The 17420-nt window shown below is 46.9% G+C and overlaps 1 protein-coding gene across 8 annotated transcripts in view; it reads right to left on the reverse strand.

Moving 5' to 3' along the window:
• PPFIBP2 (PPFIB scaffold protein 2) overlaps positions 1-17420 on the reverse strand; it is a 234536-nt gene that overhangs the window by 103589 nt on the left and 113527 nt on the right. For 7 of the 8 annotated variants that reach the window (XM_088449009.1, XM_088449007.1, XM_088449014.1 and 4 more), the window contains 2 exons: positions 13841-13924; positions 8571-8684 (listed from right to left, as the gene is read on the reverse strand). In XM_088449009.1, coding sequence (XP_088305135.1) covers positions 8571-8684; positions 13841-13924 — 198 coding nt within the window. Of the gene's footprint in view, positions 1-8570; positions 8685-9053; positions 9091-13840; positions 13925-17420 lie in introns of those variants that run through there. The other variant, XM_088449013.1, reaches the window with a different exon arrangement.

Below are 17420 nucleotides of genomic sequence, written 5' to 3' on the forward strand. Positions count from 1 at the left end.
GTGTTTAGCTGGCCAAGCTATAACACAGCTGCAGATTTCTGGCTAATGGCCCAATATAGCAGCACATGTGGCCCTTAAACTCCTGCGATGCGTTAGGGTCATTAATATTGCGCTTTATTCAGAGATTTATGCTAATGCAATCGCAACTGCATTCTCTCACGGATCGCAGTTGCTAAAATATGCTAATGCCTTCCGAAGCAAAGCCGAACACAGGGACGCCACTGTTGCCTTCTCATAGCCGTCCAATGACGCATCACAGCGTAAATATGCGGAAAGTCTGACAAGCCACAAACACGATGTCTCATGACACTCTGAGGGCTCTCATGTTGCGTAAGAGACCGCCATAGCTAATTTATGCACGCCTATGAAATGGCGTTGAAATGGTTAGACACATCTGCGTTATCTCCCCCAAACGCTGACTATATGTCACTCACTTTGTGTATGGATCCTCTGTGTGGGCGTAATTGCAGGAAAAAAAAAACGCTGCGCGTATACATTGCTCTATCTGTGTAAAAATCGGTGTTGTGTACATCTATGAACCCAGCCAATTGTTGCTAATATTTCCTCACACTCCATAGAGATGCAAAGGATAATTAGAGGTTATTGTCTACTGTAATAGATGGTAATGTATGCAGCCAGACATTTCCAGGATTGAATAACTCCTAAAGCTTCTAAAAAAGGAAGCGCATAAGTCAAACTATAGCAACCAATCAAATTATAGTTATTTTCTAGAATGTACTAGTTCAGTGATGGGCAACCCATTCCCTATCTATAACAACATAAGCTGGGTACACACTGACAGATATATTGGCCGATCAACTGATCGGCCAATATATTGTGTGCCTGTCAGCCAGTGCGTACCAGCGATGTGTCTGTGAATTACATCATTCACAGACATAGCGCATCAGCTCTGCTGCACAGCCGATGGCAGATATATCTGTCCATCGGGCAGTGCAGCAGAGGCCAAAGACAGATGATGATCGTTGACTGTGTATGAACGACCATCATCTGCAGATATATCTGTCCAGTGTGTACCCAGCTATACTGGCAGGCCTTTTAAACAAGCATTACAAGCTATAACAAACAAATATGACAACCTAACATAGCAGGAAAGAGCTGGAGGGTGCAAGCAAGGGCCCGGTGGGTCACATGTGTCTCCAAGGCTGCCGGTTGCCCATCAATGTACTACATACATGCCAACCCTCCCGGAAGTTGCGGGAGGCTCCCGATTTTTCGGGAGACCCCCGCCGCACCACCGGAAGGGTAGGTTCCTAGTGAAGTGGGCAGAATAAGGAGAATTTTCTTTCGGTCCGGCAGGTCCGCGAGTAGTGGCCGTGGCCCATTTTGGCTTCACCCCATATTTAAATATGCACAGTATGTTGCAAATTGTCAAGAGTGGGCGAAGCTTAATGAAGCAACCCATCCAGCCCCACCCCCAACACCTCCCACCTGCTTCTCCTCTCCGGGCTTCTCCTGGGGAGCAAAACTCCAATGTCGGCAACTATGGTGTACTACAGAGGTTCACAAACACAGTCTTCAAGGTACCCTTATGGTCCAGGTTTTGAGGATATCTATGGTTGAACATCGCTGATTAAATAAAAAAACTGAGGAATTACTTGTCACCTGTCTCCAAGCATGGTTATCCATAAAACCTGGACTGTTGGGGTGCCTTGAGGACAGAGGGCCTGATTCAGCAAGGAACGCAGTTGCTTATACACACGCAATTGGCCGATTGCTGCGTTCTGCGCATGTTTGAACAAGCTACTGCGGTCGGGACTGTGATCACAGAGACTACACTGACCCATGGCAGAGTGATTAACAGGAAGTGCCATTTGTTGGTGGCGACGTGGGGGGGGGGGGGTGTCAGAAAACGCAGGCGTACCAGTGCGTTGGGACGTGGTTGCTGGGGCATCCATAAATTAGCCACTGCGATACCATAAGTAGCCTTAGGCCTCATAGCTTGCGCTGAAGTAAGAAATTCCTGAGGTCTGACCTGCCTTAACTGTGCGTATGGGTCCGATGTTACAGATGGTTTCGCTATGGGGGGTCATTCAGACCCACTCGCGAGCGGCAGTACGCTTGCAAGTGGGTCGATGTTCCCCACTGCGCATGCGCACGACGGAGGGAGCTCCGTCGTGCGCATGCGTGAGACCCGGCGAGCGACGAGCTTCCCATCGCTCCGGGTCTCGCACCAAAGGGGGCGTGCTGTCGATGTTGATTGACAGCACGCCCCCTTTGGTGGGCGTGTTGGGGGCGTGCCTGCCAGACGGAGGCATTCCCATGGGAACGCCTACCGTCTGAAGCCGGCCCCACTGACATCACTAGTGATGTCAGTGGGAGTGATTTTGGCTCTGATAGAGCCAAAATCACTCCAGGGCTTGTTCCTGGGAAACCCGACCGCAGGGTTTCCCTCGCAAGTCCGATGGTCAAGACCATCGCGACCATCTTGTTGGACACTCGTATATGCTGTGGGTGGTGACCCACAGCTATACGAGCGTCCAGGAGGACGCTCCATTTTAATGGAGGAGGTCCCTGATTCAGAGCGAGCGCTCTGGTCAGAGTGTCCGGCTCTGAATCAGGCCCAATGTTCCCCTAGTATACAGATGTGAGTAAGGGGAAGTGGGAGTACTTATGTTAGGCAGCGATCGCAATGCGAGTGCAAACAGTTACATATCACCGCTGATATTAGTAACTGCGGCGTGTGCATATTAGCAGAATAGCGATCCGCAGTGGTTCAGGCCCTGAGTTTGGGAACCTCTGGTGTACTAGATAAATGATAGCTAGAATCTTTATTTTTATTTTAGAAGCTTTAGTAAATCTATCCACAGGTCTTATCTGGTTGGTATTTTCATTACCTTGGAATACAACACAGTTCTTCAGCTGAGACAATGGTATATAGAGATACCATTGTGTGGTAACCCATGGCAACATAAGTGAACAACTGCGCCTCTTGATATAAAGACATGGCTTAAAAGCACAGAAGAAAGAAAGGCATTGGTAAAATAAAAAATTTAGTAAACGTTACAGGAAGACATTACCTGTGGGTGGAAAACCCCTTACGTGACTCTGCAATTGTGCAAAGCAAAAATAAAAATACAATTACTACACAATATTTAAGTATAATTTAAGTGTAACCCTTGTACAGGACTTAGGACTCCATTTACTCATGAAACATAACCCCTTTAGCGCTCGCTAAAGGGCTTATGCCACCTTTCTGCATTTAATAAACAGAGGTAATCTAAGATTACCGCTATTTGTCACAGAATCGCGCTCGCCATCTTTTAGATGGCGAGAGCGATGCAAGCCTCATTGCCGGCAATGGAGACCCGGCGGTGCCTTTCCGGCTTCAGCGAAGCCTTCCAGGCACTGCCGGATCACCGTGTCATGCACATGCACAGATGGACCGTCGCCATGCGCATAACACTGGAGCCCCGTTGATGGCAGCATTAGGCTGCCAGCAGCCCAGCGGAGGACTTCGCGGGACCTCGCCGGAGGGGTAAGTATTAATAAATACTAGTGGCATTTTCGTTTGCATCCCAGTGATACTAAACGAAAATTGCCGCTGGTATTTTCGTCCATTTATAAATGAGGCCCTTTCTAACGGCAGCCATATTATTTGTAGATTGATGAAATAGTGTGATGGGACTTGTGTCCCCTGTACTCCTGAGATGAAAGAAACTCTGAAGATGTGCTGCATGTGTACATCTGTGCTGGCCGTATTTTATTTACAGTACATTCACTTTTTCCAACCTTTCTCCTTCAAGTTATAATTAAACCCGTATCACTTGTCGCTGTGTCAAAATTAGCGAAATAGCTGCCAAAATAAATCGCCCAATGGATTTAAAGGGGCAGCGCAGCTGTAGGGAAATGTCGTCAAGCGGATTTACTGGACTGGATGTGCTGCAGCCCCTGGATCCTTGTAGGATAGGCGCATTTATTTATAGTGTTCCTTCTAGCACCCTGCACCTGTCACAGCCTGTGCAGTTCCTCTTTCCTGCCTGGGGGTGTCGCTCTTTGCTCTGGTGCTTCTAGCACACTCTGGACTGTATATCAGCCGTCTGTTGCATTAGCTGAGTGTGCTAGAAGCACCAGAGCAGACAGCGACACTCCAGGCAGGAAAGGGGAACAGCACGGGTTGTGACAGGTGCAGGGTGCTAGAATGAACACTATATTCATGTTTGCAATAAACAATATAGAATTATACTGAATTATTTACACGGATTCTAGCAAATGTAAGGTACTATTTATGCTGGGCATACACGGCCAGATAAAATGTCTGTCAGACCGACAGACATTTTATCTGGCAGCCTGCCAGCCGCAGATGTCGCCGGCATACACTGTGAGATTTCTCTCACAGTGTATCAGCCCGACATCCGCGCTCCTCCCCCGGGGGAGGAGACATTTCCCTGTTCCTTCCGTAGGAAGGAACACAGGAAATGTCTGTCTGTCGGCCGCGCATACACTGCACGATGCGGCCGACGGTTTACCGGTAAATATCGCATCGGGCGGGCATGCTGGACAATCCTGCATGCCCGACCGAGCAATATTTAACCCTCGGACGCCCCCGCACACGCTACAATTATCGGGGCGATAAGCCGATATCAGGCGGATTGCCCCGATAATTGTAGCATGTATGGCCACCTTTAGCAATTTATCTACTGATGTTAAGATTTTTTTTGGGAGATTAATTGTTACATTCCTAAACCTTATATCCCAGTGCCTAATTCAGCAGTGAAGGCATTCAACAGTGAGGCATACTCAGCTGGTCGGAGGCCCAGCGCCATCCTCCATTGCGACCATCGATGGTCACGATGGTGATTCCAGTGCTGGGATCGCAAATGCAGCAGGGGGTGTCATACACTTCCTGCTGCATTTGCATTATTGCAAGGGGCCTGATTCAGCAGTACACACAAGTGCACTGCTGATCGCAGATTCACGATTATCTGGAATCTGCGCATGCGCAGGACCCATTCTGCGTTGACAAATGTGAATGCTATAACATAACATTACCCAAATATTAGTTATTCTCATTCAAAAACATTAAGGGGGAGATATATCAGGTGGAGAAGTCGCTGCAGCTACAAATAAGATGCTACCTATCATTTTTATAACATTTACTAAGCAAATCCTATCTAGAACCTGATTGCTCTTATTACTACAAATCTTATGTATCAAAACATTTAAAGAGTGGACAAGTGAAGTTGCCGGATCATTGATTAAAAGGATATGGGGGGTGGGGGGGGGGAATGTATTAAGGTTCTAAAGGGTATAGAAGTCATCTACTAGCAACCAATCAGCTTCTACATTTCATTTTATGGAATTTACTGGATAAATGCTAGCCAGAACCTGATTGGTTGCTAGTAGATGATTTCTAAACTCTTTAGAACCTTAATACATTCCTCCCCCATGTCCTTTTCATCAGTGATCTGGTACTTGCGGTGTTATCAGGGCTACATGAGCTGTTATTTTCAATTGTTACAAAAGACAGTCATTGTCATGTTTAATAGACATAAGTACTCAAGACAAAGCTCCCTAAATTATTCTAGAAAGGAATAATGCTCATATTTTGGCAGGTACAGCGGCAGCAACTTCCATCATCCCTTACGTGGCGCACAATGGAAACCTTTCAACTTACAGCAGTACCCGCATTTAGTGACTGCCCCAGGGCTGGTATAACAATTACTGTAAGAGCGACACGTTTTCCTAAACAATTTTCCAGTCAGGAGTGAAACATACAGTTGGAGTCAAAGAGGGTTAATGTGGACCAGCATGTTCTGTACATCTCGCCTCCAATATAGAATAAGCTTTTTTGGTTATGCTCGGTTGTGTATGCACAGTCGTCTTGCTGTCACTAGTGAGAGGTGTTGGTAACACAGCACACAGATCAGTGTAACCTGTTCAGCAGGTTACTCACAGCCGCCTGTCTCTCCTCTCATCCCAGCTACTCCTACGGCGGAACAGAGGGGCTTTGTGCATAGGTTTTACGCACAAATTAACCTGTCACTATCACTCAACATCTGTCCATATAGACTTTGCAATACACCGCAAATTATATCCATTTGAATAGCTTCATGGTGTCTCCGACTTCCAGGGACAGTTCTGTTTACAAGAACTCATTACAGTAGATGTCCCTGTGTTTTTTAGGACAGCAGTCTAGTTACTTAGATTTTAGGATCCAGGGCCAGCTCTAGGGGTGTTCGACCAGTGCGGTCGCACAGGGGCGCCACCTGTAGAGGGCGCACCCCTCTCCAGCATCCCGATTTCAGCAGGACAGTATTGTCGAGCTGTTGCACCCGTGGGCTGAAGTGGCCCGTGGGTGGTAAAATCGGGAGGTTGGGGACCCTCAACGCCGCGCGCGGCATCCATTCACTGATGGCAGAGAGCTGAGGGAAGCCCAGCCAGTGACGGAGGGCTCGGCTTTACCCCCAGCCTGACGTTATTTGGAGGCGTGCCATGTAGGTACGCCTCCAAATAACGTCATGCAGGGGCATGGCCTATGGTAATTAGGTCACACCCCCAATTTTGGGCACCTTATTAAGGGCCGGCACAAGGTGCTCTGACCCCTGGAGCCGGCCCCGTTAGGATCATATTGCTGCTTGAAGATGTGTTTATCCAACACATACATTATTCTTCCTCCACCCATTGTGCTCATAGGGGCAATAGATGACTGGTAGGCACCTGGATGTTGTATAGGTTTCCTTTATGGAAAATACTACAACTTTTTTCACCGATAATCCCAGTTCTTCGACAATTTTTGTTCACCCTATCCAATTTGATCTGACGAACAAATAGGATAATTCGCCCGAAAACACATCCGTGATAAGTTCATGGACCTATGTGTTTTCGCCATTGTGCTGGTGAAAAAAACAGCACATTTTGGGATAATTTTTCGGGACACATCAGGTCCCGAAAAAAAATCCCAGATTAGTGCCGGCGTTGGGCTGAACTTCGGGGCTAGTTGGATAGCCCTAGGGGATCCATTAGCTCCCAAAAAATGCCATTGCAAACATCGGGGCTAATTGGATACTAGGCCCCTTACTGGCATGTTCATGGTACGTGATTATAATGAGACTGGATACCTTTTCAATGGATCACATATATGGCACAGAAAATTGTAACAAATGGCGGATGACAATAGACACAATAAATGAAATTGTAATGTGCATGTAATGAGTACTGTAAATTAAGAGCAGATAAAAAGTAAATGTACGAAGTAATGCACTTTACGGTACACGTTACAGCATACAGCAACATTTACTCTGTACAATGTATTTAACACGCAAGAGGATATGCTCAGTGGTTATGTCATGTGAGTACCGTACGCTACATCCCTGTCATGTACGGTACTTTGAGCCACTGAGATGAGATCGTTATGAAGACCTGGGGGTATATTTTCTCAAAATTTAAAGCGATTAATTATAATACAGTCTGGAGTGTTCTGCACTTAATATTACGATCCGCTTTAAATCGTGAGATCAAACCCGCCAAGAAGCCGCAGCTTGCGAGAGCCGCAGCTTCATAAATATACTGTAGCCCCTGCTGGAGTATTTTGTGGGCAATAGTAGTTTTTGACCAAACTGATCCAATGCTTCTGAGCACAACTACAGCCCAGCGCCAGGGGTGCACTCAGGACTGTGCAGCTACCATTTACAAACACAGCAGGTAGGCACAAAGACGAGAACGTTTAACTCCATCTAAAAGAATCGGCAAAGGCAACACCACAATGTAGGTCACAGGCCACAGATGTACACTGTACTACAGAATGGCGTGTGCGCAAATTTCATGACAGAACAGACAGAGGGCCTGATTTACTACGATCCAACTGCGAGTGTAATAGCGATTGCGCAATGCAGTTCAACTGCGACAGTATGCTAATCCATTGCGATCGCTATGCCGTCACAGCATAACATAAGGATGCCCACTTTATCTTACACATATCCGTCATGTTTAGCAAGACTGCGAAACCATCGGTAACATCGAGTACCATCGCAGCCTCACCCACACTCGCACAAGGTCTGACTTTACTCAGGAATTGCTAACCTCAGTGCACGCTATCAGGCCTCAGGCTGCGTACAGCATCGCAGTGGATAATTTATGCATGCACATGCAGCGGCGTTCAAACGCACTGGCACTCCTTGCGTTTCTCCGACTACCCCGTCACCTCCCACAAACGTCACTTCCTGTCAATCACTCTGCGATGGGTCTGCGCAGTCACTGCGATTGCAGTGGCCAGTTCTGGACGTGCACTGCGATGTATGCACCAATCGGACGATGGCGTGCATAATCGCAGTTGCGATTGTTAGCGAATCAGGCCGAGAGTTCACAATTTGTTTCATCATCCCTCAGGATGGTCATTCTGCCATGTATTTGTAAAGTCTGCAATCTACAGAACTTATTCCCTAGAACTAAAGCTGGGATGACGACAATGTGGGTGCTCTTTAGTGAGGTTTGAATTCTGTGCTCGTGTCCTGAGCAGCAATATTATGCACCTGAGAGGGTGGTTCTTCTGCTTACAGACATGGACTTCAATCTATAAACTCAGCCAAGCTCATCCAACTTGTACAGCTTACCTGCTGGAGCATTTCCTCAGTAGCATCAAGTTTCAGCTGGTGTTCCTCTACACAGGTCTCCAGATCCCGGATCTTGTCTCCTTGGGCCTCCACCTGATCAGTGAGGACACTCACCTAGAAGGACAACCATATACATATTACAGATCTAAGATTTGAGCTTTCCTAACAGTGCAAACCAAAAGCGGAACACAGAGCAGTTCCCTTTCTAGACAATCACCATAACAACACGCTCCTACCTCTAATCTGCACTTTAAGGTTTCAGATATTTGATGAGCACTAGGAACACAATGCAAGCAGCTTCCTGCAACTGCACTCAGTTTCACAACCCTGTTTTCTTGGACTAGTGAAGCAATGCCGGGTGAGAGAATGGCTGACGCTCTATCAACACTCTCTGCTTCATGTGGAAAAAGAACCCAGTAAAAACATTTCTTCTTGGAGCGGAGCGATTGTCTTAGTGCTGACAAGCGGAGCAGAGAGCCTTACCTATCCTTACAGCGGCGGTGGCAAATTATGATGTGATGTTTTCAGGGCATGTTTAAGCACTTACTAAGCACAGCTCGGAAACTTTCCTAACCTTGCAAGTTACCACACGAGCAGGAAAACAAAAAATGCAAAAAAACTAGTCTAGTAAAAATATTTATCAACAGAAATGAAACTGTCAGTGAGATATATGGCGGCTTTAAAACAAGTCAGCACAACCATGCCAAAACACTGCTAACACGTCTCAGATTTTATATTGGTTGAACGCCCCCCCTCTACCCCAAGTAAATATGGTTCACACTTATTGCGCATTCAGGCGTCCAGAATGTTACACTTGGCAGCCTTATTGTATTATTATTAGGTTAAGGCAGAAGTGCTGTTATGACAGTTTTTGGGAATATCCCTGTATGTTTATAGAGAAATCGTTTTTTATTGTTCTGAAGCAGCCTTTGGCACAGTGGCTATTGCTCGCTGCCGGAGACGTAGCTGTAGCAGCATTTACTGAGTGTAGCTAAATTAGATTTCAGAAAGCCCTTCAATCAGGCCTAGCATGGGAGGCTGTGATACAGTTTGGAATGTTTGGGATGTGATACAAAAGTGGATGAGTGGATATGGCACTGAAGGTTGAACAACAGTGTTGTACTGAATTAAATGTATTCAGAATAGAGAATGTTTACTAGTAGATTACCCCAAGGATCTGCATTTGGTCCGTTCCTTTTTAATGCTTTTATTGGTGACATTACTACTGGTATTGAAGGGAGAGTATATTTTTGTGCAGGTGACACACAGTTAAGGGCCTATCTATTAGATGACTTTTTGAACGATCCCATCAAAACTAGGAGGTTTTGGTCGGAACGTTCAGAAAGTCGTCTAATGGATAGCCGGCAAGGACCAGCGATGCATGCACGCTGGGTCCTTGCCGACCCCGACTATCTGTGGAACACGCTCATCAACCTGACGACGATCGTCAGGTTCCACATGTTCACAGATGGGAGGTCGGTCTCCTGCACTGAATGACGTTCAGTGAACGCCGTTCAGTGTGGGCACCGCACCCGGCGACCTGAAGGACTGAATGCTAGACGTTCAGTTTTTCAGGTCGCCTAATGGATAGGCCCCTTTATATAACATGTCAGACATGCTGGAGGGGGTTGACCAAAATGATTGAAGATTTGATTTGGGCAGAGTGGTAAAGAGAGTGGCAACGACAGATCAATGTTACAAATTAACATAATGAATAGAGCCCTTAGGGAAAGACTGAAAACAAGTTGCATAAAGGGTAACGCAACCGTTATTTATTTACAAGGGTTACCATCTTGCATCATATATGTGACCAGTACTCAAAATCAAAATTCAGTCTCTACCTGAATACAACAGCAGTTATTATTTTAAAGTAGTACCAGATATTGAATAGAGGATGTTAGTGGTCTTTCTCTCCCTTTTCAGACCTGTGTAAACCCCCAGCATGTATCCGCACACAGGGCCTGATTCAGCAAGGAATGCAAGTAAGAATTCACTCACAGTTGGCCGATGTTGCGTCTCAATGCGTGTGCTCGAACCAGTCATTGCGATCATGTAAGGAATCGCACGGCATTAGCACGGAGAGACCTCCGATGTTAATTGACAGCAAGTGCCGTTTGTGGGTGGTGGCAGGGGGTGGTCGTGCGGATGCCGGCGTGCCTGTGCGTTTGAATGGCGTTTCAGGGACACGCATAATTAAGTTTGTGCAGCGGCATACGCAGCCGTATGTCTCGATGTACACAGGAAGCTGCAACAATCCTGCAGCAGGTCAGGGCTACCACAGTTGTGCGTATGGGTTCAATGGTTTTCAATGTTACCGATGTTTTTTGCAATCCTGCGTACTGATCAAGCACAGAGTAAAGGGAGATGGGCTGGCTTTATGTAGTGCTGGGCGTCTGCATCTTGTGTTGCGATTGCCGTGTGTATGCATTCATTAGCATATTCTCGCAACGGCCAGGTCCATGCAATCTCTTACTTGTGATCCTTGCTGAATCAGGCCCATATTCCCTTTCTTAGAAGAATGGCCATCAACCATCAATGGTAAGCAACCACTGATGGTGTGCCTCTGATGGTCTATGATTTGCCATTGATGGTACATTGGGCCTGATTCAGACCCGCTCGCAAGAAATTCACTCGCTGCAGGGCTCGCTACAAACGGGGGGGCTGTCGATGTTGATCAGCTCGCCCCATTTTGTAGGCGGGGTGGGGGGGTGGCTGGACAAACCTAAGCGTTCCTGAAGGAATGTCTGCCATTTGTGGGCGGCCCTACTGACATCACCATCACGAGCCGGAAGCTCACTGGGGCTTGCGGCAGACGAGACCCTACCACAAGGGTCTTGTCGCAAGCCCGATGGTCGCGACCATCACCTGGCCGCACGCAAAAGCTGTGGGTGGTCACCCACAGCTTAGCGAGCAGCCAGGACGCCGGCTTTTAAAAAAAAAAAAGCGTCCGTCCTCATTCAGAGCGAGCGCTCACTTTTTGCGAGCGGCTCTGAATGAGGTCCATTGGCCCATGTGCCCTATTTGGCCATGTGAATAGACCTATAGTCCATACCTCCCAACTAGGGCCAGAGCTCCCCTGGCAAAGAAAGCGATTGTCCCCCCCACCCCATATCACTCCAGGCTCCCCCTGTGCCACTGCTGGCCCACCTTGTGTCACTTTAAGTTCCCCGTATCGTTCCAGGTCCCCCCTGTGTCCTCTATAGCCCCGTGTCACTTTAGGCCTGCCCTGTGTCACTCCTGGTCCCCTTGTGTCTCTTTAAGCTCCCCCTGTGTATCTTTAGGCCCCACAGTGTCTTTCCTGGCCTCCTCTGTCTCCATGCCCACCCTGTGTCTCTCCAGGCCCCCCCGTGCCACTTCAGGCCCACCCATGTCCCCCTCTGCGTATCTCCAGGCACCCATGTCACCCCTTTGTTTTTTTCCAGGCTCCCCTGTGTATCTTCTGGTCCACCCTGTGTCTCTCAGGGGCCCCCTGTGTCAATCCAGCCCTATATCCCTCTGGTTCTAGCTCAGTCACTTACCTTATTGTCTTCTGGCTGCTGCTCCCCTTTGATGCGATGCAGTGTGGTGTGACATCACGCGCTCCGCCGCAATTAATTCTTTTTTATTGTACCGGCCGCCTGTGCAGGATAGGGGCCTGTGAATCAGCCCAGAGGGAATGGGATGACTCCCCTGGCCGTGGGTAGCACTGCTGGGTGCAGCTCGCCTTCGGCCGTGCCCCTGGCGAGTGCCATCCTGGGCAAGGGGTAGATACGCCCCTGCTCCCAACCATCCCGATGTCAGCAGGACAGTCCCTATTTGAGGGCTCTGTGGGAGTAAGGAGGTATGACTTATTCAGAGCAGTAGTAAACAGGTGCCAGATGCACCGGCCACTCGTGCGTGCTGCATAGAAAGAGTGGTAGGAGGGTAACTACAGTAGGGAGTGATATCTAAAGCACAGCCTAGAGCTGAAACATACCCCTGGGTGTTTCAGTGTGGTCACTCCCCCTATGTGACACAGACCCACCTCCTCCTTGATGTGCCCATGCCTATTGTTCTGATCAGCTTAGGGATATGATAGGATGGGGTTGAGCATCAACTACTCCACCATCGATGGTCGATGGTTTTAATCTATAGGTTACAAACCAACGATGGTGAAACTTGTCAGCATCACAATTAGACCACTGACGGACGATGGCCAACCCAGCTAATATTTAATTGGCCATTACAAAGGTTTATAATCCTGTAAATCTAGCCTTTGAGATCTACCTGCCCACGAGCAAAGAGATAAATATGTCTAGCAATACTGAGGAACCTTGTGACAGGTGACAAAGGGTGCATATAGTCCCCCTTTTAAGGCAGCCTGCGTTGTAAGAGAACTATAAATAAAAGTGAACCTGTCAACTATAAAACTGCACAGCTTCCCCTCTGTGTCATAAATGCCTCAGGCTTTATGTAAATTAAATTTTGGTGTGGACAGCAAAAGATCCCGTGACACTAACCTAATGTGATCCTTCAGAGCCGATGTAATTGCAAGACTGATGCCACAGGATGGTGTTCAGGAGCATAGTGAGCGCGCTCCAGCCAGTACATGGGACGTTCACTTTCTCAGGGGGATAGTGGGCCTCATTTATCAACGATTGATCTTGTTATCACTCGTTACTAATCTTAAATGGTGCTCCAACCAATCAGCTTCTGTCATTTTTTCAAACATATGACAGTTAGGAGCTGATTGGTTGGAGCACCATTTAAGATTAGTAACAAGTGGTAACAAGAATATCACTCACTGATAATGATGCCCAAGGAGAGATAAAATAGAGGAGTTGCCAATACCAACCAATCAGCTTCTAACTGTCATATTAGTGGCTGTGCTAGGAAAATTGAGAGTTAGAAGCTGATTGGTTGCTTTGAGCAAAGTCTCCATTTTATCTCTTCCCAAGATTTGATAAATCTCCCCATCGATATGATAGGTACTGTTTAACTGTACCTTTCAATACCTATGGTTTGAAGGGAACCTCCCAATGTGCAGACCCTGAGGGAGTCTGTGTGGGTTTAGCTTTCCCGGATTTGGGCAGTTACATATGAGATATCATTTGTCTAACATTATTATTGTTGTTTCTTATCATTTTCTAAAACACTGGCATTTATATATGGGAATTCTATTATTACCTCCTATGTATAAGCTAAGCTGCATTTCAGGTTTAATGGTCCTCTAACCAGATAGATTGGCCTGTGAAAATCAGCTCTGCTAGGAATAATGGATGACCCTGGTATCTCTTATGTATTCTGTGTACCTGTAATATCAGCGATTCCTTATCACCTTCAAGACGTGTCAGTCGTTCTTGGTAGGTCTCATTATTTACAACGGTATGATTAACCTAGGAGAGAAGGAGACATTGATCAGTCATTAGAAAGGAATTGGATACTTATCTGCATATACACTTACAAACTGCCTGCCCCGTTGAGTTGTCACTCACCCCTGGGTCCCTGCGGCATATGTACGGGCGATCGACAGGTCGCCCGTACACACCAGCAGATGCACCGATATAACTGCAGATATACCGGCCATCTGCTGTGCCGCACAGCCCATGTAATATGTCTGTTAACGATGTTGTTCACAGACCTATCAGGGGTACACACCCGCTGAGGCGCTCACGATAGATTGAACAGCCGATATATATCGTCCAGTGTGTACCCAGCTTAACAATCTTGTATAAATAAGACCACTTTAGCTCTTTAGTCTGTTACATATACAGTACAGTATGCTTAGTAGATATTTATTAGAAGAGCGTTCCAACCATAAGGTTCCACAGCCCATGATATGTGACAGAGGGCCTAATTCAGGGGAGGACGCTGTTGTGGCATCGAATGCAAGCGGCCGATGTTTTCAGTCTGTGTCCGAGTCGCACTGTGCATGCATCCTGATGGTTACCGCTGTGGGATGCAGAACGAATTTGGACGCACAGAGCCATAGACGGCGGTGTTGTGGTCAGCGACCGCCATGTTCAGGCCGACATTCTGCACCTCTATAGGGCTGGTGCAATGGCCGATGGTGCGACCGATAGAGCGGCTTTTTACAGAAAGCGGCGGATTTGTGAAGCAGCCGATTGGCGGCTTTGTACAAATTCCTTCGGCATTAGCTTAAAGTCACAGTATCGTTGCACCAAAAGCTGCTGTGGCGACCTTACATTAGCCTCCATCTCTGAATCCACTATGGCCAGAGAAACATTTACCATCTATATCTAAAATTAAGAGAGATATTGCTGGCGAGAACTGATGTTTTTACCGGCAATGAGGTAAACAAATAAGACACAAAAACAAGAAGCACTGAGTCTATCCGCCTACATTTAAATATCAGTAACACACTGATATATATTAAAAATGCACGAAAGTCTGACCTAAAATCATCTAAAAATTATTTAAAAAATAAAAATACACGAAAAAAAAATCAGGTTATTGTCGCACATAACAATCAGTAATAAAAAAAAAACCAAGGGAAATGAACAGACAAGGATGTGATGATTAGTAGGGGTCCCCTGTATTAAGTACAACCATCAGGCCCCGCCCCAGTCGTAACCAACCTGCTTCTCCTCCCCAGGCTTCTTCCGGGCAGTAGAAAATAAAGTAGGCAAGTATGTGGTGCGCACTCTGGGCCTGATTCAGACCCGCTCACGAGCGCACAGCGCTAGCAAGCGGGTCGATGGTCCCCCACTGCGCATGCGCGAGACCCGGCCAGCGACTGGCGCTCCGTCGCTACGGGTCTCACACCAAAGCGGGGCAGCTGTCGATGGTGATTGACAGCTTGCCCCATTTTGGAGGCGGGCAGGGGGGGTGGCTGGGCAAACGGAGGCGTTCCTGCAGGAACGCCTGCCATTTGTGGGCGGCCCTCGTGACGTTAGTAGGTGGATTTCTTGCTCTATTAGAGCAGGAAGTCCACTGGGGCTTGCGGCCACGAGACCCTACCACAAGGGTCTCGTCACAAGCCCGATGGCTTGTGACGACCTTCACCTGGCCGTTCGCATAAACTGTGGGTGGTCACCCACAGCTATGCGAGCGGCCAGGAGGCCGTCTTTAAAAAAAATAAAATGGGTCGCCCTGATTTAGAGCGAGCGCTCTCAAAGTGGGTCCGGCTCTGAATCAGGCCCTCTGGCGAGGGCTATGCGCTCGCAAGCGGGTCAATGGTGGCCCAGTGCGCATACGCACGACGGAGCTGGCTCCGTCATGCGCGAGACCCGGATAGCGACAGGCAAACAGTCGCTCTGGGTCTCATTCCAAAGGGGGCGTGCTGTCGATGTTGAGTGACAGCACGAGACGCTGTCAGAGCGTCCGGCTCTGAATCATATGTATTGGGATGTATGATATTATTCATCTCTATTATATTATTGTGTTTTATAGTGTACAGCAACACGTGCTGCACCTGGCATTAAAGAATAAAAAACACCATAACACAGAATTGCTTTTAGAAGTAATTTTTTTCATGTATACAAAAATGTATAATCCACATTCTAATAGAAATTGCGTCACTTAATACAAAGATCCATAAAGCTATTGCCTACAAAGTAAATCACAGTTTATATGCCGCTCATCAGTAATAAAAGCCCAGGATTGCTGACCTCAGAAGTATGCAATAAGAAATCTAGATTTCTAAGTGGAAAATTATTTTGGCTGCTCAGAAGTTTTGGAAAACCTCAACACAAATAAAAATGTACAATATCATGGAAGAAAGCTATTTTTGGAAGTAACAAAAATATAATAAATACTCCACTAATACTTTCACATTGATGGTAGAGATTTAAGGGGCCGGTTCTTTCACTTGTGAGTGCTGAGAGCTTTCCCCATGACACACATCACAGTATAACGTCTGCTCCAAATGTTAGAAATATTCCAAGCACTGCGGACTGTGGAGACCAGACTAGGGTGGGACGGTACAGTATGTGTCACTGCACTGCTGCTGCATTTCCTGCATGCTTGCATTACATGACTGGCATCTATTAAATTGTTGGCTGGCAACCTACATGTTTTTATTTTCTCGCCTCCCGGCAGTTATGAAGTGGTGTCTTCAAGCTCAGCAGTAGATGATTTATTTCGATATTGTTGAGGTCAGCCATGGAGGCCTGGGGTTCTGGAGGCATTTCAGAAATCAGCAGGCCATCCATCACTATAGAATTTCCATTTTTAGCCTGCTGGCCAATTCCTACATGATAATGCATTACTGTGTGTTTTCATTGGTTCATTTCTTAATTGCTGTAGCTGCAGACCTACAGTACTGTACAGTATATATGATATTTAGGGGTCCGTTGTATCGGGGCAGGGGAGTTCAGACAGATACATGGCGCTATTCCTGTTTACTATTATATGGCAAGGCCACTAAAAATGTAGAGAATACCATTTTATTGAACAATGCAGTAAAAAGATAGGCAATGCCCACTGATTTTTCGGTGTCACAGAGGGGAGGGTCCAGATCGTGCATGGATCCAAGATTCCCATCATCGCAGTCATGCCCCGTGCTGTAGAGTTGTCCATTTATGGTTTTATCGTCTATGGTTTTTAACCATCAGGGAAAATCATTCATGGTTAAACCAGTGGTTCTCAACTCTAGCCCTCCAGTACCCCAACAGGGCATGTTTTGTGGATTTCTTTAATCATGCACAGGTGAGTTAAACTATTTTGCTGGGTCAGTAATTATTAGTCATTAATGCCTCACACCACTGAGGTCGGGTTCTATTCCGACCATGGCCCTAACTGGTAATAAATAAATAATTCCACCTGTTACCACAGACACAAATCCTGAAATTACGAGCTGTTGGCAGATTGAAGTTGAACCATTGATGGTTGGCGGCCACACGTACAATACAGCAAAACAATGGGTTTTTG

The sequence above is a fragment of the Taudactylus pleione genome, unplaced genomic scaffold, assembly GCF_031769625.1.
Source record: "Taudactylus pleione unplaced genomic scaffold, aTauple2 ptg000475l, whole genome shotgun sequence".
Taxonomy (NCBI): domain Eukaryota; kingdom Metazoa; phylum Chordata; class Amphibia; order Anura; family Myobatrachidae; genus Taudactylus; species Taudactylus pleione.